The sequence below is a fragment of the Talaromyces marneffei genome, chromosome 1 (genome assembly GCF_009556855.1).
Source record: "Talaromyces marneffei chromosome 1, complete sequence".
Lineage (NCBI taxonomy): Eukaryota > Fungi > Ascomycota > Eurotiomycetes > Eurotiales > Trichocomaceae > Talaromyces > Talaromyces marneffei.
The window spans coordinates 2,959,761-2,983,974 of record NC_072348.1 but is presented as its reverse complement, the minus strand read 5'-3'; the positions used below and the strand labels follow the sequence as shown (position 1 = coordinate 2,983,974).

Genomic DNA, 24,214 nt, shown 5'->3' with positions numbered 1-24,214 from the left:
TAAGATATGACATTTGTTGGCTTATCTTCTTACTTCAACATTACAAGTCACATTAACTACTAGAGGTTGCGCCCTGTACACTAGTTCCTTCAAAAAATAATAAATATTTCTTGTGCAATTGAGCAGACATGGTCTCACTCGATTATTCCAGTCTCCGGGCACCAGGAACCCAACGAGCTGCACGTCGCCGTATCATTTCTTGTGAGAACGGTCGGCGTGCGAAGCCACGATGCGACCTAAGTCCTAAGGCATCTAGTTGTAATACGTGTCAAAAGTTGAGGTCAGTAGTAACCAACCTGGTTTCTAGGATTTCCTTTGGTTAAATGATCTCTTGTGTTGAGATGTCATACGAGTTTTGTGGACTACTTCGATTCTACTTGGTGATTGATAAAACAAAACAATCTATATACCGCAACCCCACAAGACTCTCGAGGCATCATGATGTTAAAGCAACCACGAAACATACCGTTTATAGAAAATAGTGAACTTGCTCTTCTCTATCAACGCATCTGCCCTTTCTTTCTCTTCCCACTCTTTCTCATGTAACTCCACCTCCGCAAGTCCAGTATACAAATCGGCCTCTGAAGCCGGCACCCCCTTCGTCCTATACACGATCTTATACCATGTGAAAAGGAACAAAAACACCGGGATAGCAATATATCCGACGATGAAGTTCTTATGGTCAAAGTTCCCGGTCGACTCAGTATGAATAAAGACCTTGAAATTTTTGGTTAGCGCAACCAGCACACAGAAACAAAACGCGAAACATGATCCCCAAAAACCCAACGGTGCTTGATAGTGAACGACAGGAACGTTTTGCACTTTACATGCTTGGACAAATTTGATGTGACTGAGGATAATGCAGCACCAGACAATCAATCCAAACATTGTGATGCAGTTAACAAAGTAGCCGAAGACTTCCTTGGAGTCGCTGGAGACGTTCATAAAGGCAAGCAATGCGATGAAGGCGGATGCTGCCAATGCGGGAATGGGAACACCGCGTCGGTCTGTTTTTGCGAGGAAACGAGGAGCTTTGCCGCTTTGTGCTAGGCCGTAGAGGGTTCGACTAGAGATGTAGAGGTCGGAAATAGCGGCGGAGAAGACGAAGATTAGGATACATGCGTTCACGATGCCGGGTAGTACTTTGATTCCTGCCAATACGATAGCAACCACAAACGGTGACGCATTGGCAGAGGTATTCTGTTTAGTGGCAAATGCCAGTTCCTTTGAATTATATGGAACAAGCATACCGAGGAAGAAAACACTGAGGATGTAGAAGAACAAAATCCGGTAAAAGATCAACCGAGCAGCACGCGGGATGGTTTTTCGTGGATTCTGTGCCTCGCCCACAGTGACGCCGATGAATTCAGTGGATAGGTACGCAAAGGCAGCTGTCCCCATGGTATTCCAAACACCCAGAAACCGGCCCAGATCCCCTTTTGCATTGAATTCTTTGAACGCGCCGGGATTGTGCCAGTATCGGAACCCCTTAGCGTCATGGTCTGGTCCTCCACCGCAAGCGAGGACTAGGGAAAGTAATATAACTCCGACAAGAGTAAGGACTTTTGCGCTTGAGAGCCAAAACTCGAACTCGCCGAAGAATTTGACGCCAATGTAATTGATGAGAATGATGACGATGAGGAATATAGCGATAAAAACACCGGGGTTGAGCTTGTCAGCTGGGACCCAGTACTGGAGGACCAAGGCGACCGCTGTTAGCTGATTTGGGGTTGACATTGAGTACTTGATCCAGTAGCTATATCATTCTTAGTTAGGTGAAACTGATACAGGGGAGTATGACTTACGACCAGCCCAGAGCAAAGCCCATCGCAGGGTCCACGAATCGAGAAGCGTATCCGGTGAAGCCCTCAGGGATTGGTAGATAAGTGCCCATCTCACATAGCCCTGTCAACATAATCCAGACGACGAATCCGACCACGCTGTAGCAAATCAAAATTGGAGCTGGACCGGCCGAAGCGAGAGCAGATCCGGTACCAATGATTAGACCAGAGCCGAGAGCGCCACCAAGGGCTGTCATCATTCAACTGTTAGCACAAGCTAGATTCTCAAGAGACTAGAGACCTACCGATCATAGTAGTATGACGTGCCCTAAGACCCCGATGTAGAGCGGTGCTCTCATCCACGACAACTTCAATCGTCTTGAGGCCATTGTGAATCGAAACATTCGCTTCAAGATTGGGAGTTATCTTGAAGCTCTCGTCGACAGACATTGTTGTATCAGCCGCAACCATTTTGGTGTCAGTCATTGCTTCCTGCTTCACTTGACTTCAGCCTCGGAGCAAAGGAAACACACGACTGAGGGGAAACACAGCAGGCAGGCACCCTACATTTGTAGTCGCATATAACATTATCGCCAAGCCTGCACGAAAGGATTGTTGTGGTGTCTGATAAGAACAAAATTGAAGTTCCAATGTTTATCTTGGGAAGGTGGCATGCCAAAGCAGAGATCACGAGTCTCCGAAATGGAGTGCAGATAAGCCGAATGAGGGGACTTTGGTTGGCCATTCTATGCACATTATCGTATTGCTCAAAGTCTTGGGTATCATTGGGGAGCTTGGCAATATCAGATTTTTGACCTATAGAGATAGGGTTGATATGAAGTCGTACTGGGTGCCGCGGATTGGGTGGCGTCGAACGGAATGGAACTAACTTATGCAATCCTACATGGTTGTACGTAATCAGCCACATTGATTTTCCATCTCAGCTCTAACTCTGAATAGGTACAACGCTACAGAGGTATGGTCTTTGGAGAGCAAGCGAGGCAACACGCTCTATATTTCAGATTTGAACTTTGGACAAGTTGATGGGGTATTATTAGGGCTGATGGACCTTAGGACTTCGAGGAATTGACCCGGCGATGGATAAATTGATCTCAATTGAAGGTCTGGACACGTATAATGGACCATCAACCAGAGAATCTCCTGCATATCCGCGAATTCTCCAAGGTGTGCTTGTCTCATAGAGCCATCTTCAGACAAGAAGCCGTGATCTAACTGTGTCAATAGCATTTGAAAATACGCGCATGATTGCTGAATCGGTCGGCGCAAAAGTTGGAGACTGTCTACGCCTGGTGATGCAAGATGCCTCTCATATCTATGTCGGCCTTAAGCAGAGCGTTGCTAATGACTTTGTACAATTACACAACGGGACATGTACCGGTTCCATCAACGAGGCACAGAAAGCGATATGGGGAGAGGTACTGTTTCCGTCAAGGCCACATGCAATCATTGAGGTTTCCAGGCTTAATCAAGTTGGTAGTCTCGTCGATTCTGTAATGTTTGCCTTTCTTGTTGACATGACTTTCTGGAGGATGATATTGTGGAGGTTGAGAGTACTTTCGCTGTGCCGAACCAGATGTCCTTACGGTAAATACAAAGAAATATATATATAGATCCGACAAAAGATTGTAGAAGTTCCAGATATCAGTCACGGAATTTAGTTGATATAAACAGACTACCAAGGTATATGACTAGATCGAGGTACCACGGCGGTGAAGTTGGAGAATATTATAGGGTTGTTTTGGTGGAAATAGGAAAAAAGTCAAGAGATTAGCAGTGGCAAGTGGTATGAGTCTATCTTGGAAATATAGACGTCTAGTGACAATAATGAAACCGAGGGGGGGTTCCTATTGGTAACAAAATATGAAAAGAAGAAGGATGTTTACACAATAAGTCGAGGATCTATTGAATCCTATAGGTAGGTATAGGGATGGTCCGTGCGCTCGGGGTTTAGTGATTTCTTTGCGCATCTCCGGTTGCCTGTCAACAAATTCCCTCCTTCCTCTCTCACTTTTATCGACTTTCTTTCCTTCACACCAACTCATCACAAAACATGCAATGGCCTTGCTCACAAGGCGATTGCGTTGCTTCTACTGTGGTCAGCGATCTGCATCAAAGAAATCAACAAGCGTGCGAGAATGGTGCTGCGAGCATTGCGAAGCTGTGAACTATCTAGATGAGGTATGTACCGACAATGGAGTCTTACGTGGTATATTTCAAAAACTAAGCAGACCTATACAGAATGGCGAAATTACAGATCCCCCGACCACAGTAACGGACAACCCCGCCATTCCAAACGACACTCAGTCTCCGTTCGAGTCCGCAGGGTTCGACCAAACAGGCCTCTTTTGCAGCAAATGCGTTCGAAATCAGCATCTGCTCATGAAGGCGCTTGGCTCCTATCTTCCGGACTCTGATGACCCTACCTACCCGATATATGAACAACAATATCCCCAATATCGCCGCAAGATGGAAGAAACCTATCCGCAAGTATGCGAAAACTGCGAACAGAAAGTGAACCGTCGCATTCGGCAGACGGGTTACGAGGCCAAGGCTGATCATTTGCGGAGGACGATGGAGCGGAGCAAGATGAGCCGCGCGGTACAAAAGGCTCGAAGACGAAATTGGCGGAGTATTCTTGTTGTGGCGGGTGCGTTGGGGTATTGGATGAGTGTTGTTGGTCAATTGGTATCGGATCTGATAGGAGCGTGCGGCCTGCTGGATAAGATTGCTGGACAACACTGGCCATTGGAATCGAAGAACTTATCATTTATAAGCGATGCTGTTTCATATATTGGCTATTCGTCCGAGGACCTTGCCGGCATTGCGTTGCTATTGGGCGCGCTTTCTATATGGTGGAATCCCAAGATTCATCACAAAGTGGAGGGATTAAGCGGTCGTATACTGGGGCTGAATCAATACTACGAGTGCCAGTTGATTGTCATGGTGGCCAGATTCGCGGTTTGGGCGTGGTTGAAGGATACAAGTCGCATGGAGCCCTCTTTCCCTGCAGCTGTGCATGCAATAATGATATTATTTATGAGCGTGGTCAGTATTGCAGCCTGGTCACTACCTAATACCATACTGACATATAACAGGCAACGGTTTTCTCTCAGAGATTGGTCCATTATGACACGCGACCTCTTGTTCTGTGGTCAAATTTGACTCCTGTGGCCTCCCCGAGACAGCAAAAAATTGTACCACAGTCGGTACCGACGACCAAGGCGCAAGGGGTTCCCTTTCAACAAGACATGTTTCAACGCTTCCCTCTAGAGAAGTTAAGCATGCCACGAGAGAGCCCCAAACCGAACACACAGATGGCTACACCCCCTCTAGAACCCGAAGACTCGATGGATTGGACACCATCTGTCGCTCAAGAGATCCGTCCTATGTTTGTTACCTCGAAGCCTGAGGCGACTCCCCAGGTTGTCTCACACAAGTCGATATTTCAAGGCGCTCTCCCTGCAGCACCACGACCTCCCGCATGGCAGCTCCGAAACCCAATAAACCAGAAACCTTCAACACCAGTGCCAGTGAGCAACGTCTTTCAAACATCTAGAACTTCTCAGCAGAGCCTCCTGGATAACGAGCAAAATAATATTCCACGCACATCTGATGTGTTCTTTGCACCTCCAAAGTTCTTCGCCCCATCAGATTATCATGCCACTACTGGTTTGGAAAGTCTTTTTGATCAGACATTCACAATCAAGTCTCCCGAGGACGATATAGACGAGAACGCCGAATTGCAGTCAAAAGTCGAGGATACCCGCAAGGAAATTCTCCAGGAACATGCACTGGTATACTCCTCGATACGACTGCTACTTCTTTTTCTTAGCATACTCGCATGGTCAATTGATTGGCTAAGACTGGTCCCAATCCCTCATGATGCTGTCTTGATGGGCACTTTGATCTTGAATATCCTATTTACAGGTTTCGGTCTATTGGCTTCATTAAACCAACCACTGATAGTCATTCAGAGGGTCGTTTACTCTCTGATCAAATTTGTGGCTACTCTCGTTCTCGCTCTCTGTCTAAGCTACAACTTTTCCAGCACTTTCTCTCAAAGTGGAAATCTGGAATTGTGCGTCAAGTCCTTAACGGCTTTGTTGGCTATTGAAGAATCCCTGATTTTGTTCTCAGCTGTGCCGAAGACCCAAGCTCAAAAACAGAAGACCAAGAAAGAGCCAGAGGCTACCGCACAACCTTCGATACAACATACGGCTGAGATTCAAACCAACCCTCAAAACCAATATTCATCTCCACCACCAGCTTCACCCACACTATCGTACATATCAAACCAACCGACGAGTGTATATTCACAGGCCTCTTTGTCACAATCTCAACATTCTTATAATTACGGTCTTTACCAGAGGGACATGCGCCGCAATCCGTTCCTAGATGATGGCTCGGACGCCTCGGAAATATCAGGCGGAGATTCTGACGCCGAAACGACCATCAGTTCTTACACCAACAAATCGATCCGAAACAGGAATCCATTTGAGAACGATGACAGAAATTATCTGGCACCACGAGCTCCAGGCTTAGGCTCTGGGCTGCAAGGATTGAGCCTCGACGATAGTCCCATCTCAAAGCGAGTAACTCGCAGCCAAACTACACGGACAGGCATGGGATCTGAACCAGTTCGTTATTCTCGGCGACTCAGGTGATGGCCAGGCCCGATAATGTTTCAACGCGTGTTATGAGTTTTGATGACCTAGATGAAAATGAGGCGTATGGTTTTGCTTCTTGGACAATATATATTTGTATTTAGCTTTCTTTACTCTATGCATACTAGCCTACTATACACGTAACATTAGGCGCTATCAATGAATTTACAGAAATATGTCTTTCATGTCTTTGAGTATAAGAGAACTGAATTGACCCTCCAGGTTTTCCCCGCAACCCTCAAGCGCTGACTCCGCAGATGATTCTTCAACGGAATAATATCATGATACGAGCTGACTCTTTGACAGGAATTGATGCTCTCAATGTGATCGTCGGGTTATCCCTTTGAAAGTGTGGCGGGCTTATTCGGCGATATCATTGGGCCACCACCTTACACTTGAATAAATCTTCTCGTGACGTGGAGGGCATAAGACTAAGTAAGAAACAAAGGCATGATGTATCGATTAATGAAATCTATGCAGCGATCTAATTCCCATGCTCCGTCTCCGGTTTTATAGCCAACCCTTTGGGCAAAGGCGGCAACAAACTTCTCGCCGCCTCACGCGCCTTTTGTGCCAACAACGCATCCATAACAACAAGGGCCGCCATGGCCTCCACAATCGGAACCGCTCTAGGAACAACGCAGGGGTCATGACGACCTTTAGCCTCTAGCACACCTTCCTCAAGCGTGTAGGTAGTCGTGGTCTGAGCCTGTCCAATTGTTGCGGGAGGCTTGAAAGCAGTGCGGAAGTAGATGGTAGCTCCGTTAGAGATTCCACCCTGGATACCGCCAGAGTTGTTTGAGCTTGTGGTTAGTCGGGCCTTGTTTGCGATTCCGGCTCCGGCTTTGTTTTCGGAGACCTCAGGAGCAGGGATGAAGGGGTCGTTATGGATTGAACCGGGGACTTCGCAGCCGCCGAAGCCAGAGCCAATTTCGAACCCTTTGGTAGCGGGGATGCTCATCATGGCGTGACCGAGTTTGGCTTCTAGTTTATCGAAAGCTGGCTCTCCTAGGCCAATGGGGACGTTCCTGATAACACACATGACCGTTCCGCCGATGCTGTCGTGGTTGTCGCGGAAAGTCTCGATGACTTTGGTCATGCGCTCGGCTGCTTCTGCGTTGGGGCATCGGACAGGCGCAAACTTGTCGACTGTTTCGCGGTCGATTGTTTCAATCATTTTCAAGAATTCGGGGTTTGTGGAGTAGGATGGGTGTTCAGGTGAGGGGGGGAAGAGATGCTCGTTTCCGACTGAGGAGACGAAGGAGACGATCTCGACGTTGTGGGCTAGTTTTAGGTATTTTTCTGCAATGGCTCCGGCGGCGACTCGTCCTTTTCCATGGTCAGTAAATCTTTCTTGAAACGATGCTTTAAAGAAAATGTGGCATACCAATTGTCTCACGAGCACTGCTACGACCTCCACCACTGCTAGCCTTGACTCCATATTTCTCGAGGTAGGTGTAATCCGCATGGCTGGGACGAGGGTAGAGATCCATTGTGCTACCGCCATAATCCTTGGGTCTCTGATCCTCATTGCGAACAACCATCGCAATTGGCGTACCGAGGGTGTATCCGCACTCAGTGCCGGACTGAATCTCTATTCTGTCCTTTTCATTGCGGGGTGTGGTGAGAGCGCTCTGGCCTGGACGGCGTCGGGTCATTTGAGGTTGGATATCGGCCTCAGTGAGGGCCATGCCTGGAGGGCAGCCATCGACGATGCAACCTACCGAGCGGCAATGGGATTCGCCGTAGCTATCTCATGTCAGTCTGTCGGTTTGTGGTGGTTGTCGTGATTTTGGAGAACTCACGTCGTCACCCGGAAATAATCTCCCCACGTTGACATTTTGCAAATATATCAATTGTGCGTATTCAAAACTTTTATACTTATGACGGGTTACAGAATACCAATCTTGTGAAAACAATGATTGAAAGTATTATGAAGCACAAGTCATCCCATATGAAAGAAGCAAAGCAAAGAGAAAAAAAGTTCACAGCGAATCAACATCTGATCTGCGAGGTCGGCGGGCCGATTGACTCACCCAGCGCGGGGGATTGTACGCTTGCCTCAAACGGGATTAGCCCCCGATGACGCCAGCACGCTCCGAGTTGCAGGGTCTCGGTCCGGCTGGCCGACCTCAACATCCTCAACTGCTAACGAATTTCGTGTCAACGCAGCCTCCATGCTGCTTCCACTCCGGCACTCATCATGCGTGCTCTCAATTCGATCTGCATATAGTCGCCTCGCAGCGACTCGCACACTAACAACACTCGCTTCCTCCGCGTTCGCCGAAATCGTCTCTCGGAGCTCATCCAAGCATCAGATCTACCAGTCGCTCTCGTCCGACCCGTTTGTCAATCTCTCAATTGAGCAATATCTTCTCCAGAAGACGCCAGAGGATTCCAATGTTTTGTTCTTGTATGTCAATCGGCCTTGTGTCGTGGTCGGTCGAAATCAGAACCCTTGGCTTGAGACGAATTTGAAGGCTTTGCAGAAGATAGACGCATCCGGGTCCGAAGTTTCATCGTGTAATGTGCTATATGTGCGACGACATTCAGGCGGAGGCGCAGTGTTCCATGATGAAGGCAACCTGAATTACAGCGTCATCTGTCCCCGCGAAGTCTTCACCCGCGACCGACATGCGGAGATGGTGGCACGCGCACTCCAAAAAATCGGCGCAGTAAACGCCATGGTCAACGAGCGACACGACATCGTGCTGACTCAAAACCCCAAGGACTCTGCACGACAGAAAAATGCTACCGGAATCGAAGACCCGCCGGAAGAGTCGACTCCGCAAGCCCTTAAGGTCTCCGGCTCAGCGTTCAAATTGACTCGAAACCGAGCATTGCATCATGGGACTTGTTTACTCGACTCGCCTAATATTAACAATCTGGGTGCGTTTTTGAGATCTCCCGCTAGACCGTATATCCTCGCAAAGGGCGTGAGTAGCGTGCGATCTCCCGTCGGAAATGTCTCGGCAGGACTGGTCGATTCCGCGGAGCCGTTTTCGATGCAGCGCACTATCGTCAATATAATGGATGAATTCGCGCGACTATATGACACTGGCAGTGAAGTTCGGGATTGCGCGAATCGGTTGAATATGAATGAGAGCGAGTTTAATGCTGGTGATAATTGGGTTGCGGGTACTGTGGGAGAGGTACAGTTACAGGAGGTACCAGAGATTCAGAATACGTCTCAGACGATGAAGGTAACTTGCCCACCCATACATGAATTGGGTTGTGCGTACTAATGATGTGTAGTCGACCGACTTCAAATTCCTCCAAACGCCCGAATTTACCTTCTCAACTTTTCCCACAGAGGAAGATCCAAGGCTGCGGCCTCCACTACCAAGTTCTCTACCTCCTTCGGTATGACTTCCTTCCATTAACTGTATTCAAAATGAATGGGGCACTAACGGGAGAGATTAGACAAGAATATTTCTCCGCGCCAAAAAGGGCATCATCCTAGAAGCATCAATATCCACCTCGACCGAAGCGGACACCATCCAAGAACAACAACGGCACAGCTCTGAGAAGTTAATCAACAAAACACTTCACGAAATGGATGAGCAGTCTTGGAGAGCAATGGTGGATTCCGTGGTGGCTATTGATTGCGATGGACAGGAACAGAGACTGGTAGATGCAGTGGTTGATGATTTGACGGCATTTATATGCGAGAAGTTTGGTGTATGATAGATAGATCAGATCGATGAGGGTGTAGACTGTACGATATGTAGATAGTTACGTATATTATAACTAATTTGTCCGAATAATTCATGCACAGGTTACGATAAGTGGCTGGTTAGTCACGTGTTGCGATTAGCCCTATCATTATTGGTTCATTTATTGAAGAACTGCCCATTCTGCATACAAGCAATTTTGTCATCTACACAAGTATTGAAAACTCTCAACTTCATTTGTTACATACCTAAATTCCTAATTACCAAGTCATCGAATAGAAACGAAGAAGTGAAAATAAAGGGTCAAGCGAAGAAGACATAATTGCCCCGAACGAAAAGAGTTGGAATCAACAACTCAACTGCTGACACAAAGTTGAAAACTAGAAACAGAATACATACATGAAACGGAATCCGCCGGTCTGGGAACCCAAATATCCGACAGGAAGGGAAAGAAAAACAAAAAACGCCGGTTGATAGAGAGCCAGAATTGGAACTCGTACCATTTGACTCCATATATCCAAAATTGATCCTTCGTACATCCATCCATCCATCCATCAGTCATTCGTACTTCATGTACACGTAGGCAATTAACATGTATCAGATTGTGTAAAAGGCAAGAAAATTATTATCTCCCCTCCTCAGACGTTCTAGAAACCACTTCCGAAGCATCATCACTAACAACACGATCCCCATCCCCGGCATTGACAACCCTCAATCTCTCTTTCGGGACTGTATATGTAATCTGAACCAATCTTCCTTCCGCAGCTAGTTCGACGTCCCAATCTTCGTCATCAGTTGCACCGATACTGCTGCCGCCACGGCGATGGTGTTCATTATCTGGATCATCGACAATGTCAAGATAGTGGTTGAAAGCATCATCCTCTTCTTCATTGTCATCAAGATCGTTTGTGCGACTACTTCTTCGACGCGATGAAGACGGCCTGCCAGCGGCACTTTGTCGAGAGGAACGGCCGTCTACGGCCCAGTCTTTCGGGCCCTGTTTCCGCCGCTGATGATGCGCTACTACCGATGCGCTAGAGGCTCGTCTCGATATTTGTGGGGATAGTCCATCGTCATCACCAAAGTCCACAGGAGAGGTGATTTCAAACATTGCTGGCGAAGCATGTTCCTCCACGGGAGAGCTGTTACCATAACTCGAGAGGACGACCCTTCGGGCATTCGAGAGGCTTTTCCGGATGCTTCCCATCCATGTTTGGGAGTTGTTGCTGCTGGGCCTATTTTCTCGGTCCGATAATCGTGATGGTGATTCGGGGGGTGTTGACCACTCTGGTCCCAATCCTAATAAGGTATCTCCTTCGATGGCAGTTCTTCTGTGGCGGCTGGCTGATGTTGAAAATGAGTCCACGGTCCCGGATCGCTCGAATGGCCATCTCATGCTACCCTCTTCAACTGCAGGCTGAGAACTCTTTTCTGGGGAAGTGCGTCCGCTACCGCCATCATCATTGTTTGACGGTTCCAATGTTGGAATAGCCGATTGAAACGAGAGTGGCGATCTTCTCTGAGATCCAAAATTCGACCTTTGTATAGAAAATTCTGATATTCCAGATCTGGACGATTCTGACAAGTCAGAATGTGTTCTTTCGCTCTTGTCAGGCGATAAGCAGCGAGACTTGGCCGAGCGTATAGATGCGTTACTGGTTCCTTCACGCTGCCGTGTAGATTCCTCATGGAATGCAATTAGAGGCGCACGAGTAGGCGAAGGAGATGGGTCTTTGAAAGGATCATAGTACCGGTTCTTTGTACTGCTATCTGAACTTCCACTCTCTGGTCTTCTTTCAGAGTTTTCTTCGGGTGGCGTCTCATACTCCTCTCTTTCATCGATCGGATGAATGGGTCCCGCTCCAAAGCCTATTCTGTTATCTTCGTACCATCCTCCAGGATGTACTCGTTGCGGTCGACCAGACATGCTTCTGCGAAGACCCCTCGATGGACTAGATGCATCGTACAACAAGCCACTTCTTTCTGCTTCTGTCTTGTTGTTATCTGGAACCGGCACCGCACTATATCGATGACTCGGGCCAGACAAGTAGATGTTCTCAATAATTGAGTTCCGTAACGTGGCATCGCTAGGTCCGCGATAACTGGACTCAATTCCGGGCTCACCCCATATATTTGAACGTTCTGCGCCGAGTGCCAGTTTCCGAAGTTCTTGGTCTCTTTGTCGACGATGGCTCCATCGTTTCCTGGACCAGTAACAGTAAGCAATACACACAACTGCGATTGCCGCGGCGGATACGCCTATGCCGAGTCCGACTTTCTCGCCCGAAGAAAGTCCGCCGCTCGTATGAGAGCTTGTACCCGTGTCCGCACAACTTGGTGCGGTATAAGAAGACACCCATGAGTTTGAAGTAAGATTGTAGAGGTAAGCCTGAGAGCTTGACTCAAATCCTGCCGAAGAAGCTCGTTTTGATGTTGTTGACGACGCTGGTATGGAGTATCCTCCCAAAATCATCATCACATCTCCGGCAAGCATGGTTGTCGCATGCCCGAAAATGCCGGAGCCTGGTGCAGGCCCCGAGCCCGTGGACACCGGGATTGACCATGTCCATTCTCCTGAACCGCCATAATTCTCTCCTACTTCAAGAATGGCAAGCTGCGGTTCGGCGGGTGTGCTCGTGTCGCCCACCCATCCACCATAAACAATAATCTTGCTTCCGTCTGGCGACATCACAGCACTATGACCGGATCTAGGCTCAATTTCAGTGATGTCGCGAATCGTAAGGTCCGTTCTACCGGTATCTACAGTGGCGCCTATTGAGATATAGGACCAGCTAGCCTGAGGAAGAGAAAATAGAGCCAAAGCAGACATATTCAGAAACGCAGTCTGGGTGTGACCTCCAATAAAGAGGAAACTTTCTTGCTGCACGACCACGCCTCCTGGCGTTGTTGAGCTCGTCCTTAGGAGGGGGGTGACGGAATAACCGGCTTCTGCGATGGGCGAGTTTGTGGAATCGATTTGTTGTATGATGTAGTTTGTCGAATCTATCGATGTATTTGCTGCAGTTAATTCAATCATCTTATTAGAGTAGTTCGCGTTGGACACCCAGTCCGACTCATTGCCGTTGGCGAATGGACACATGCCCCCGAAGGTATAGTACTCGAGGGAAGTGTCATTGGAAGAATTATACGCAAACCCTCTTGAGAGATGTCCCGGACCCGTGAGCTGTGGGCTTGATCCATCAACTGCCACTGACGACCATGTGCCATTACCAATCGAACTGTATTTGTCAGGCTGAAATGACCACAATCGTGGTGCTTCTTGTGACGAATTGCAATTGCCCGTAAACACCGTTACGGATCCATTGGAATTGAGCATCGATACATACGCCTCGTTATCGGTCGGGAAGGGGACGTCATCGTAGAGAACGGTATAGCTAGGGCTGCTTGGATTGATCACTGACGACAAATTGAGAGCGAGGAGCTGAACGGCTGACTGATCGCTGTTGGGTTGAAGGATGTAGATAACGTCGCTGCCATTTAATCCCTGCGTTGAAGTAGTAAATGTATGTGTTGGAATGTAAGGGATCGTTCCTTGAGCCACGCTCGCTGCCGCCCACATGGTGCTCACGAGGAAGGCATGACTGAGAACACCCGAAGGCATTTTGGGCAGCGTTCGGTACGTACGCCCTTGCTTTTGACGTTGGACGTTTTTGATGTTGTGTGGTCAATCTAGAGGCCCCTAGAGGGGTTCCATACAAAATTGTATGCTCTTGATGTGTTGAGAATCACAGCCAACATATGGAAGTCTTTCGCATTTAGCAGTTGATGTTGAGGATGGTCCAACATCAGCAAAGGATCTTGAGTTTGATGCACCTTCTAGATAACTATGAAAGAAGTAAGGCAGATTCATGATTCAATCGAGGAACATGGTCCCAGCCATGGCGGGGCAAGGCAAGTAAACATGTGGACGGTCTAGAAGTGGATTTCCATGGTGATAACGACTACTCCGTGAGGCGGAGTAAATACTACGTAGTACAGTCATCTACTGGTAGTTAGCTGCCGCTTTGGTATTTGAACAATCAATTATTTGCAAATAGTCTGGTACTCAATGAAAGATCGTTGGCCAGCCAGATGCTGCTGTGGTGATGTAAACACCCTTGTTGTTATGGCAACCACTGTCAATCTGGACTGTGATTGGCTCAGCCGCTATACTACAATGATCACGAAACCGTTGCTACTCGATTACAGGAAGGTCTTCAAGATGTACTCTGAAATCAAATATGGCATTATGTAGTAGACTTGGTACTAGTTATAAGAGTGACTTATTCAATAGTAACATCGAGTTGCTAAAGTGTACTGCGCTTCAAAGATCAATTGATTTGAAGTCTCCCGAAAATATGGATATCACCATGGTAGAGACTATCCCCGTAGACAGCACCACCAATCAAAATCAATTCATGCCAATTCAGGATTAGGAAGGGAACATCCGAACAACAGGAATCCTGTACTCGATCTTTACAATCTTTTGTCCACAGTCGTGAAGTGAATATCCATCGCAGAACGCTGATCAGTGTCCCGAGTCCTCCGTACAGGGTCCGTCTACTTACAGAGAGTATAACTCAAGTAGCACACGACTACATATGTACAGCAATTTCCATCGCATTATTGGTAGCCTCAGACTTGCATCTGCCGTGCAATGTATCACAGCAGTAGTTGCGACATTGATCCGCTGCGTAGTACGTACTACATAGCTAACTCAATAAGATAAGTTGCCTCTGCATGGTGGTGCATACAGGCCGTACGACTCCAACCTTGCAGGAGAAAATCTCAAAAAGAGTAAAGTCAAAGATAAAGTCCAAGACTTGCCATGCTCTTCCAACCTTTGGACTATGTGCTCAAATGAGCAGGGCAATACCCATAGATCGCTATCATGGATAGAAAACGGCCACACGATAAGATCGTAGGATGGGTTCCAACAGAAATAAGCAAAGAAAAATTTTCACCCGTTGGTGAAGAATTGAGTTCACGAAATGGTTAGTTAGGGGACACTGATAGGATACATCGCACGAAAAAGCAAAGGTGCCCTGCAGACAGATGCAGATGCAGCTTACCTAGTAGAACTAACGTCGTAAGCGCTTAAGGAAAGAAATCGGCCCAAAGGGCAGATACTGTACGTACTTGATGAACTTTGAATGCTACCACCAGTAGCATAACGACAACGTATAGATCTAGTGTCCACTTGTCTGCCTAAAAGCCGCGGGCTAAGGTGTCCTTCCCGTGTATCGTGGGTAGAGTGCATGTCTGGTGAAGGTACTAGGTTACCTGGGTATGCAAGGGCCGTTGGCCATACTCTCTGTAGTACGTACTACACTGATCAAACATTGCGAAATTCAAGAACTCGAGAACTCGAATGTAACTAAGTTAATCAACGCAAACTTGTGGGCAAGATCTCAGCACTGACAGTGGGTTACACTACGGACGGCTATGCGCGTGTTCTCAGCACTGATCACCGGTGATTGTTCGGTCAATCTGATCTCGCATTTGACTTCCAGCTCGTAGCACTCGGACCTTTTCTCGCCAAGGATTGCAAGTCAGTAGGTTAGTAACTATGTATGTACCATATTATGTTTGGGCAGATACTTAGCATGACTTCAATATCGCCTGTATTTCCAATCTTGAAATATATCAATCGATAGACGGAGTACTGAATGCTCCGTTCCTGGCTGCTAGTAGTGCCACAATCTCGTGCTTGTAACTGTACCAAGCCTTGGAAATGAAAGAACCCTGCATTGATGCTGACTTAGGGGCTAGCTACCAGCCGTCCTTTTATCCGTGGATCGCTGGTTCTGACTGGCTTCTCGACATAGTATTCCTTCATGATTGTAGATTTTAGCTTTCAGTGGCTCGGTCCTTTATCTTCTTCGGGGCCCGACGGTTCAGCTCGTCGAGCATGATAGGACGTGATGATTCGTCTGTCTACAGACCATCTAACTTACTCGCTATCTAACTCGAAGCAATCCAATGCATGTGAAACGCTGGGGCTTTAATCTTTTTGGCAGTGTTAGGTATATTAGCTTTTTGATGTTATACACTTTTTCAGCGTTGGCTATCATTTCGGGTGTGTGTGTGCTGAAGACTTATGGACGTGATTATGGAATTGTGTTGATTCCTTGCATGTCAAGTCTTACCAGGATATCGTAAACACAGTACATCGCTGCCTTGGTACGTATAGACCATGCCCTGTCTAGGCACAGCAGCATTGTCAGGGATTATCTCAACATTTCAGCAACAACATCAAGCCCGACAAAGTGACGGCATACGCTGCACGCAAATCTCAAAAAGGTATAGACATTCAATTCAATCTGTCCTTAGCCCTGGCAAGTTATGGCCTCCTATCTGCTTTCAGTGTCGTTCTAATCAAGGATTGGATCAGTCCTTGTTTTGTGTTGTTTTAGTAATTTTAGTCTCCCCGGAGTTTGCTATAGTGGAACTTTTATTAAATTAATGTGCATGGGTTTGTTAGCTGAATTTTTAGAAACGTTGGTACGTACCCGTTGAGACGATTAGGGATAGTCTTGAGTAACCGTTGAGGTCTAGGATGGCCTCGTGCAATGAAGCGCAGAAGTCGACATCTCGGAGAATTGTAACCATCGTCCTTGATTAACTATTGAACGCCATATTCTCTCAATATTTTCGCTGCTCAGTCGCCTCTTTCATCCAAGTGCAGGCGGGACCAAGCGGGCCGTAAGCGGCTCGCCTCCCGTTCCCGTCAATCTTATTCTTCAAGTTTCTTTGTGAGAAAAATATACCTCACTATTTCAGGATGTGAAAGGAAAGGCTTTATTTGAGTCTTGAATAGCATGGGTGAGTGGCAGCTAACCTGATATCGATGATTGGTCGGGGTATATCAATTGTATTTAGGCTGCTTTCATTGGATACGAGTCTTGTCATTGGTCGATGACTTCGGAAATCGACCCATCGCATACAGAAAGGAAAAAACTACCTGGTTAGCTAACTAGTTACGTATTGAGTTGACCAGGTTATGACACCGTGCTTCTTACGTACATATATCTACTCCGTACTACGTAGGTTAAACAATTTGTCCTGTCAATGCGCTCGAAAGTAGATACGTACGTACATTCGTACAAAGAGCGAGTCCATGCGAACCGACCTGTCAAACCCAAGGTCAAAGCGAAGCCAAATGTGGCACTGCCTGCCATCAATAGATTCAATACTGTCAGGGATCAGAGCTCGTTTGTCACACAACTAGGATCTCGTCTACTAATCTGGTCGCGTTTTTTTTTGTCTGATTTACGAGACCCTTGCTCGAATTGGAAACGAGCTGCTTGCAGGACTTGAAAGTGAGAGTCAATTTATTCAGCTTTTTGAGATCGTATGAGTCAGGGCATAGTGGCCTTTATGCTTTGGAGTTATAGTCTGGGATGGTGGTATCATACGATGGAAACTAGGATCGATGAAGGATATTCCTGATGATCATATAGGTGTCTACAAGGACTCTGCAGATTCGATTACGAGGACAATCGATATTGTTGATGATGCTCGATTCAGGCTGGACATGACTCTAGGGCTAGGACCAGCATGTTGCCCAAAATGTGATCATCCATTCGAAGTTACATCCAAGACTTCGTTTTCATCATAAACTTTGTTGAAAAAGTAGACACATTTGCCTCCATCTCTCGGACTTCATCGCATCAGATGTCATTGACTCGACGTTGATTTGCAAGCCATGACAACCACAGTAACAGTCAGCCAGCCCATGGAGAGTTTGACTGCCGCGAACAGTAAGAGCTAGACTTTACAAGTGTAATTTATTTTCGATATGATTGGTTATACAGAACATCAAACTACACTTAATACAGAAAGTGGAGACTGAGATATGCAAATAACCAACTTAAACAAAGAGGACCGTCCACGGAGCCATCAAGAACCCCACTTTACACTCGCGAATCCAATCAAACCCTCGCTGATCACTGGCCCGTGAGCTAGTTAGAGTGGATACAGAATGGAGGCAACTGGAGCCATATGGACAAATCAAAAGCCTCACACTACGATCCACACGGAAGTCAAATGCATGGCGGATGCTGATTGGTGTACTGACTGGGGCTTTTATGGGGTCATATAACCTGCATACTCTGACAACTAGTGAAGTGTCTGAGCCCACTTGTCCGAATCCTTTGATTCGATTGATTATCAGACCAGTGCAGACGGACTGTGCAGTGACTGCTCTGTAAGTTATGATCGAGCACACAGTGTAGTTGTAGAACCCAGCAGTACATGGTTGTTCGGCAGCGACAGCGACATGACTCGAATTGTACCAGGAATCTGGGTACGTCCGACCGAACCATCAGATTCAGCAAAAAGAAAAGAAAAACCGAGTAGTGATCCTCATAGGATATGCTCGACATGGCAATTCGTCAAGAAAGCATGTGCATGCCGCATCCATTCTCATCATCGGCGATGATACTCAGACATTTTTAGAAAAATCTTATCAATTGTCCCAAATCCAAAACACAGTCGCCCGCATTCTTGCATGCCTAATCATTCCAGTCAGGCTGTCAAATTCAGACTCAAAAGTAAGTTATGATATGACATGACAGGCTTTAACTTACGATATCATGATACACAGCTAATGCGCGTAGCCATCGAATCAAACATCCAAGCTCTGAATGATGTTTCGGTTAACCTGTCTTCATCTTAACTATGTTAGCATCAACTTTCAAGGATGTGCTCCATACAAGGGTCCAAACAAGACGCTCACGGACCACTTGGTCTACCCGAAGGGCCGAAGCTAATCGTCTGTACTCCGTATTGGATGAGACAGCTTTGCCTTGGCAGCAAACATGGCCAGATAAAGACTAACTACTACGTACATAGATGTACACGGACTATGCTTCGTACTCCGGAATAACGATCATTGAATTGTTCTCCGTCGACACTAATGATGATGCTACATACCACGTTGGGCTGCTAGAACCACTAGTTAGCACGTAATTATACTCCGTAGATGCAGCTAAGTTAGCTACAAGTTCTGCAGCAACGAATTCTACGTCGTATCAGGCATAACAACCTTTTTGTCTGGGTACTCATAGTATACTGAACTATCCCCTTTGTGGCTCAACGACCCACTGTGGAGCTGCCACTTTTCCCTTATCCGGATTAGACTCACCCGTATCATACCGTAAGTGCATTACGATCAATACGGCCTAGCCATCCTGGTCCTTCTACCCGTACTACGTGGTCCGTACACTTTCATCACTTTTTTTTGCGACAAACATAAAGTTATGATTTGAAGGGATCGTCGAGGCATCCTAGTAACTACGTGCTGCTAACAGTGCAAAGGTCGGGAAGTATAATAGCCGTTGTAAGATGATGCAAAGGGAATAAAATAACTCCTTATCCCCGACAATTCTGCTATTGACACTGCAAGAAAAACCGGAGCCAAGACTCTGCATGCTTCCCACCGCTTAGGGTAATGGACGAGAAAAAGAGCGCAAAGAAGACAGACCTCAACACTCTTTCTTGAATATAGACCACCCCTTTTATTCCTCCTGATACAATTTTTCCATGTTTATTTATTCAAGACTGGACCTGGTCAGTTGGTTATGCTCGCTGACAGCCAGTCCATCTGGTATTCACTCCCCCCACCTCAGGCCGGGTTGGCCAGTCAGTGCCTTCCGTCGGACACTAACTTACCCACACAGAGTCACTGCCCAGTTTAAACTGACTTAACTCTTACCACACGACACACCACCTCTCCTCTACAACTGCTGCGTCGAGCATCCACTATATAATCGCCTGTGTCTATTCGTGCAACTGTGTCCAAAAGCAACATAATATCGTCAACATCCTGTTTTTCGTCTTTCTGATCCATTTCATCGCATCTCCGGGCGTTTGCCGTGCAAGCGAAAACGTGCGCCTAACCGACCGGATCGACGTCACCTGGTAGTACTCTTCCCGAATCTCGTCCGTCCATTCGTTTTCCTCGATGTCAACTTCGAATATTCTACGCCCAGAGGCATGAGGGTATCTTGTCCCAGAGGACGCAGGGAGTTTTCTTCGATTCAACCGCGAATTTTTGGCTCTCATACGGCACATACGACGACCACAACACCGCCACCGCTCTTCCCACCGAGAGAGAAGAGGATGTACCCATTGCGTGTAAAAGACAACTGGTAGCGTCCTTCAACATCATGGGGCAGTTTGAACGGCGACCATCCCACGTTGGTCTGGAGGATGTTGAGCGCACCTCAGAAACCCATGATCAAGACCGGTCAGAACAACAACACCAACCCGGTCCTGAGGCGGGCCCTCAGGCGCGGAGTCACCGTCCTCGCCGCGGAGAACCGACCGAGTCCAACAGGCACAGCGGATCGAATGGATGGAACGATCCGACTCATCCAACTACCTCTTCATCGACTTCTGAGTCGAATTTGTCGTTCGCAAATAGGATGCTGGCATCCAAGCACAACCTAAAACTTTCTGGCTTTAGAGGCGATTCTCAGTCATCCCAGCACCCGATGCATTTCATGCCACAATCATCCAGCAATTCGAGAGCCTCTTCTACGAAGACCTCGTCGAGTTCTCTACATGCGATGAACGAGGACACCGTCTCTGATTCTCGACTAGAGCCTTCTGGTAGTCTCTCTCGTTCCTCTCTAGTTAGAAGACTATCACAACAACTTGAATTAACCTTTGGCCAATCTCTCGCCCCGAAAACCAATACTGTGAATACAACTGCCGATTTCCCTGTATATCCTGATCAGTCCTATGCGGTGTTACAATCGCAAGTCCACCCGACTCCCTATCAGCCCTTTCTCCGAGGGCGCAGCTCATATCCATCGCCAACCGAGAATCCTAAACCATACGAACATCATTTCACTACCAACGGTGCCCGTACTGTTGGAAACACACCGATTTCTACCCCAGGTCTGTTCGCAGGCCGCAGTGCTCGTACATCTCCTTCAGTCGGCTCTGACGATGAAGGCTATACGTTCAGCCCTTATCTCCACCCGACGCATCTACAACCACCAAAAGAGTGAGCCTCCCCGTTTAGTGTCTTGTTTAATCTGTCATCTCATGTTGACTGACTTTATCTTAGAACCCACACCGCCGAAGTTGAACGTGATCTCCAGACCGGAAATAAACTCATCAATGAGTACGAGATCTTGGAAGAGCTTGGACGAGGCGAACATGGAAAAGTCAAACTCGGCCGGCATCTGATCACAAAACAACCAGTCGCGATCAAAATTGTTCAACGTTACTCCAAACGTCGCCGTCTAGGAAAGCTGGGCAACCCGGAGGACAAAGTCAAGAAAGAAGTCGCTATTCTCAAAAAGGCCCGACATCCTAATGTTGTCAGTCTTCTCGAAGTTATTGATGACCCCAACCGCCAAAAGGTATACATTGTGTTGGAGTACGTCGAGAATGGAGAGATTAAATGGCGCAAAAAAGGCGTCAGAGAGGTCGTCCAGATGGATAAAAGGCGACTCGAGCGAGAAAAGAACGGAATGGCCGACTCACCGTACTTCGAGGAAGAGGGTCAAATGATTATCAACAACCTCCAAAACCAACGAAGACGCAGAGAACTCGCGCGTGAAAGACATCGTAGTCAGGCACAAAACAATCATAGGCACTTGATTCCTGCCTGGAGTTTGGAGCATGGTGGAGAATCGGACGACGAGTCGAACCCGGAATTGGCATTAGCACGGTCGATTAGCCAGAACCTCTCTCTACAACATGACCGCACAGACAATGCGGACCAATATGGACAATCCCCTAGTCAGTCATACAACAGCACGGCATCCGAATTCGATCGTCATATGCGTGATTCAGTGTTGGCCGCGGTGGAAGGGAGCATGTACGGCGCTTATTCCGACTACCCACTTGAGAGACGCTACAGCACAGCATCCAGCTTGCTCGCTTATTCTTCGTCGGATACTGATCAATTTTCGGATGACGACGACCTTTCTTATGTACCGTGTCTTACCATTGAGGAAGCTCGTAGCGCTTTCCGAGACGCAGTGCTAGGCTTGGAATACCTACACTACCAGGGTATCATCCATCGCGATATCAAACCAGCGAATCTCCTTGTCACAGCGAAAGGACAGGTCAAGATTTCCGACTTTGGCGTTTCATATCTAGGTCGACCAATCAGAGACGAGGATGAAGAACAAGTTACTGAAACTGATGCTGCCGAGTTGGACGACGCTCGTGGAGAGTTGTCCAAGACTGTTGGTACTCCGGCCTTTTACGCACCAGAGCTTTGTTATAGTGGCGACGACTATGTCGACGCCAATGGACGAGGTCCCAAAATCACAGGCGCTATCGACATTTGGTCCCTAGGAGTGACTCTGTACGGCATGATCTTCGGGCGCCTGCCGTTTGTCTCGGACGATGAATACAGCCTGTTTCAAAACATCGGCAAGAACGACCTTTTCATCCCCAAGAAGCGACTCAAACCAGTCGAGGTCGACAGCAGCAAAATCAGTGCCGATCCGCGCCACGGTGTGATGAACAGCAACAAACGACTAGACGACGAATTTGTGTATGAGGACATCGATCCCATGCTAGAGCATCTCCTTCGCCGTCTCCTCAACAAGGATCCTCAAAATCGGATCACCATCAAAGGTATCAAGACTCATGAGTGGGTATTGCAAGACTTGAAGGAAGACCCTGCCGACTGGGTGCAAAAGACCGACCCGCAGAGCAAAGGCAACCGTATCCAAGTTTCGAAAGAAGAAGTCACGAGTGCGGTCAGCAAGGTTCCATTTGTTGATCGTGTCAAGTCGCTGGCCAAGTGGCTTAATCCTCGCCGAGAAGGTCGAGGCACCCCCAAGCGGCCATCGAGTGCGGCTGGATTTTCTGCCGATTCCATTGCTTCTTCTAGAGATTCTAGTGGTGCATCAGGCGGTCGCCGAGCTAGCTTACGAGGCGATGAGGATGTTCTTCGTCCATTCAGAGTTGTACGGGAGGAGCATCCGCTTTCTCAAAGCGTCACTGCTAGCCCAGATAGCACGCCTGAAAGATCTTCCTACTTTGATCAAGCACCTACTTCCAATATGGCGGATGAAACCCCCCGAGCTCTTGCCCCGGAACGCATGTCAATCATGTCAACCACGGCATCAGCCAGGACGGTGAGGCCAATGCCATCAAATAAAAGCTTCACACCACCTGTTAAGACTACTGAGACCTTGATGGAAGAACACGTTGTGCCAACAACCAACACCGGCGGCACGTTTACAGGAGCCACTCATCTTAGAGTAGATAAAGTATCACAAAGTGACAATGACCGCTTGCTGTCCCTTGACGGCGCCGCGAGCGAGACAGATGGCCATGCTGAACCCAGTGTTGCATGGAGTACTGCGTCTGCTACGGGACAGGTTCAAGTTCCAATTGCGACCGTATGGGAGCAGCACCACCGACCACACAGCCAAGGAAATGATTTTACTCGAAATCCGTCGTCAGCGGGGCATCGTCGCAATCGATCAGAACAAATCCTACCAGAAGTCAGTGATCAATCCTTTCGGTCTGCCAAAGAAACCTTGTTACGCCAAGTGGCCGATCACGCTGGGTCTGAAGAGGAGCCAGCTACTGAAACCACACCTATTGAGAATAATGATCGTTCTATCGAGCCAAGTCCGACAACTTCCACACATCACTTACCCTCGGATGGAGGATTGATGACTTCGCCGCCATCAGCAGCGACCATCTCGACAACATCGATTGATGAGTGTGCAAGTGAAATGTCTCAGAGTGTGTCGCATCCAAGCTTACCGTCCATTGTTTCGGGTGTTTCGTCATTCTCCGGTGAAGGCCTCCACACTCATATTGAAGAACGGGAGAAGGAGCTAGACGTTACGCCTTATGTCTCTCCCATTCTCCGAACAGGCGACACGATCACGCCAAGGAATACCAAAGCGGCACGCTCTGCTCATGACAAGGGCTATGATCGCGACTGTAGTGACGAAGACATCGACTCTGAAGATGAAGGCATTGTCTTTGGCAGGAAGAAACGCTCCACGTGAGGCTAAATCCTTCCTAGGACATCATCTTTTATATATGGTGATACCAAATCGACAAATACATCGAGACG

The 24,214-nt window shown here is 47.6% G+C and overlaps 7 protein-coding genes across 7 annotated transcripts; 4 read left to right on the top strand and 3 right to left on the bottom strand.

Annotated features, from left to right (window-relative positions):
* Window positions 1-444: 444 nt before the first annotated feature.
* EYB26_001123 (uncharacterized protein) lies at window positions 445-2,252 on the bottom strand (the record flags this gene model as incomplete). The annotated part of the gene is made up of 3 exons (XM_054260434.1): window positions 445-1,756; window positions 1,806-2,031; window positions 2,087-2,252. 3 exons carry the CDS (start codon window positions 2,250-2,252, stop codon window positions 445-447), a joined length of 1,704 nt encoding a protein of 567 aa, XP_054116409.1.
* Window positions 2,253-2,685: 433 nt separating this feature from the next.
* On the top strand, window positions 2,686-3,315 carry EYB26_001122 (uncharacterized protein; the record flags this gene model as incomplete). Its single annotated transcript, XM_054260433.1, has 5 exons — window positions 2,686-2,691; window positions 2,742-2,757; window positions 2,856-2,966; window positions 3,027-3,217; window positions 3,280-3,315. The coding sequence occupies 5 exons, from the start codon at window positions 2,686-2,688 to the stop codon at window positions 3,313-3,315; spliced, it is 360 nt and encodes a 119-aa protein (XP_054116408.1).
* Window positions 3,316-3,857: 542 nt separating this feature from the next.
* On the top strand, window positions 3,858-6,466 carry EYB26_001121 (uncharacterized protein; the record flags this gene model as incomplete). Its single annotated transcript, XM_054260432.1, has 3 exons — window positions 3,858-3,980; window positions 4,041-4,847; window positions 4,898-6,466. 3 exons carry the CDS (start codon window positions 3,858-3,860, stop codon window positions 6,464-6,466), a joined length of 2,499 nt encoding a protein of 832 aa, XP_054116407.1.
* A 484-nt stretch (window positions 6,467-6,950) lies between these two features.
* On the bottom strand, window positions 6,951-8,306 carry EYB26_001120 (uncharacterized protein; the record flags this gene model as incomplete). The annotated part of the gene is made up of 3 exons (XM_054260431.1): window positions 6,951-7,795; window positions 7,854-8,215; window positions 8,272-8,306. The coding sequence occupies 3 exons, from the start codon at window positions 8,304-8,306 to the stop codon at window positions 6,951-6,953; spliced, it is 1,242 nt and encodes a 413-aa protein (XP_054116406.1).
* Window positions 8,307-8,643: 337 nt separating this feature from the next.
* Window positions 8,644-10,153, top strand: EYB26_001119 (uncharacterized protein; the record flags this gene model as incomplete). The annotated part of the gene is made up of 3 exons (XM_054260430.1): window positions 8,644-9,669; window positions 9,722-9,829; window positions 9,890-10,153. The coding sequence occupies 3 exons, from the start codon at window positions 8,644-8,646 to the stop codon at window positions 10,151-10,153; spliced, it is 1,398 nt and encodes a 465-aa protein (XP_054116405.1).
* A 612-nt stretch (window positions 10,154-10,765) lies between these two features.
* Window positions 10,766-13,762, bottom strand: EYB26_001118 (uncharacterized protein; the record flags this gene model as incomplete). Its single annotated transcript, XM_054260429.1, has 1 exon — window positions 10,766-13,762. The coding sequence occupies one exon, from the start codon at window positions 13,760-13,762 to the stop codon at window positions 10,766-10,768; it is 2,997 nt and encodes a 998-aa protein (XP_054116404.1).
* Window positions 13,763-20,312: 6,550 nt separating this feature from the next.
* On the top strand, window positions 20,313-24,146 carry EYB26_001117 (uncharacterized protein; the record flags this gene model as incomplete). Its single annotated transcript, XM_054260428.1, has 2 exons — window positions 20,313-21,157; window positions 21,221-24,146. 2 exons carry the CDS (start codon window positions 20,313-20,315, stop codon window positions 24,144-24,146), a joined length of 3,771 nt encoding a protein of 1,256 aa, XP_054116403.1.
* Between the last annotated feature and the right edge of the window lie 68 nt (window positions 24,147-24,214).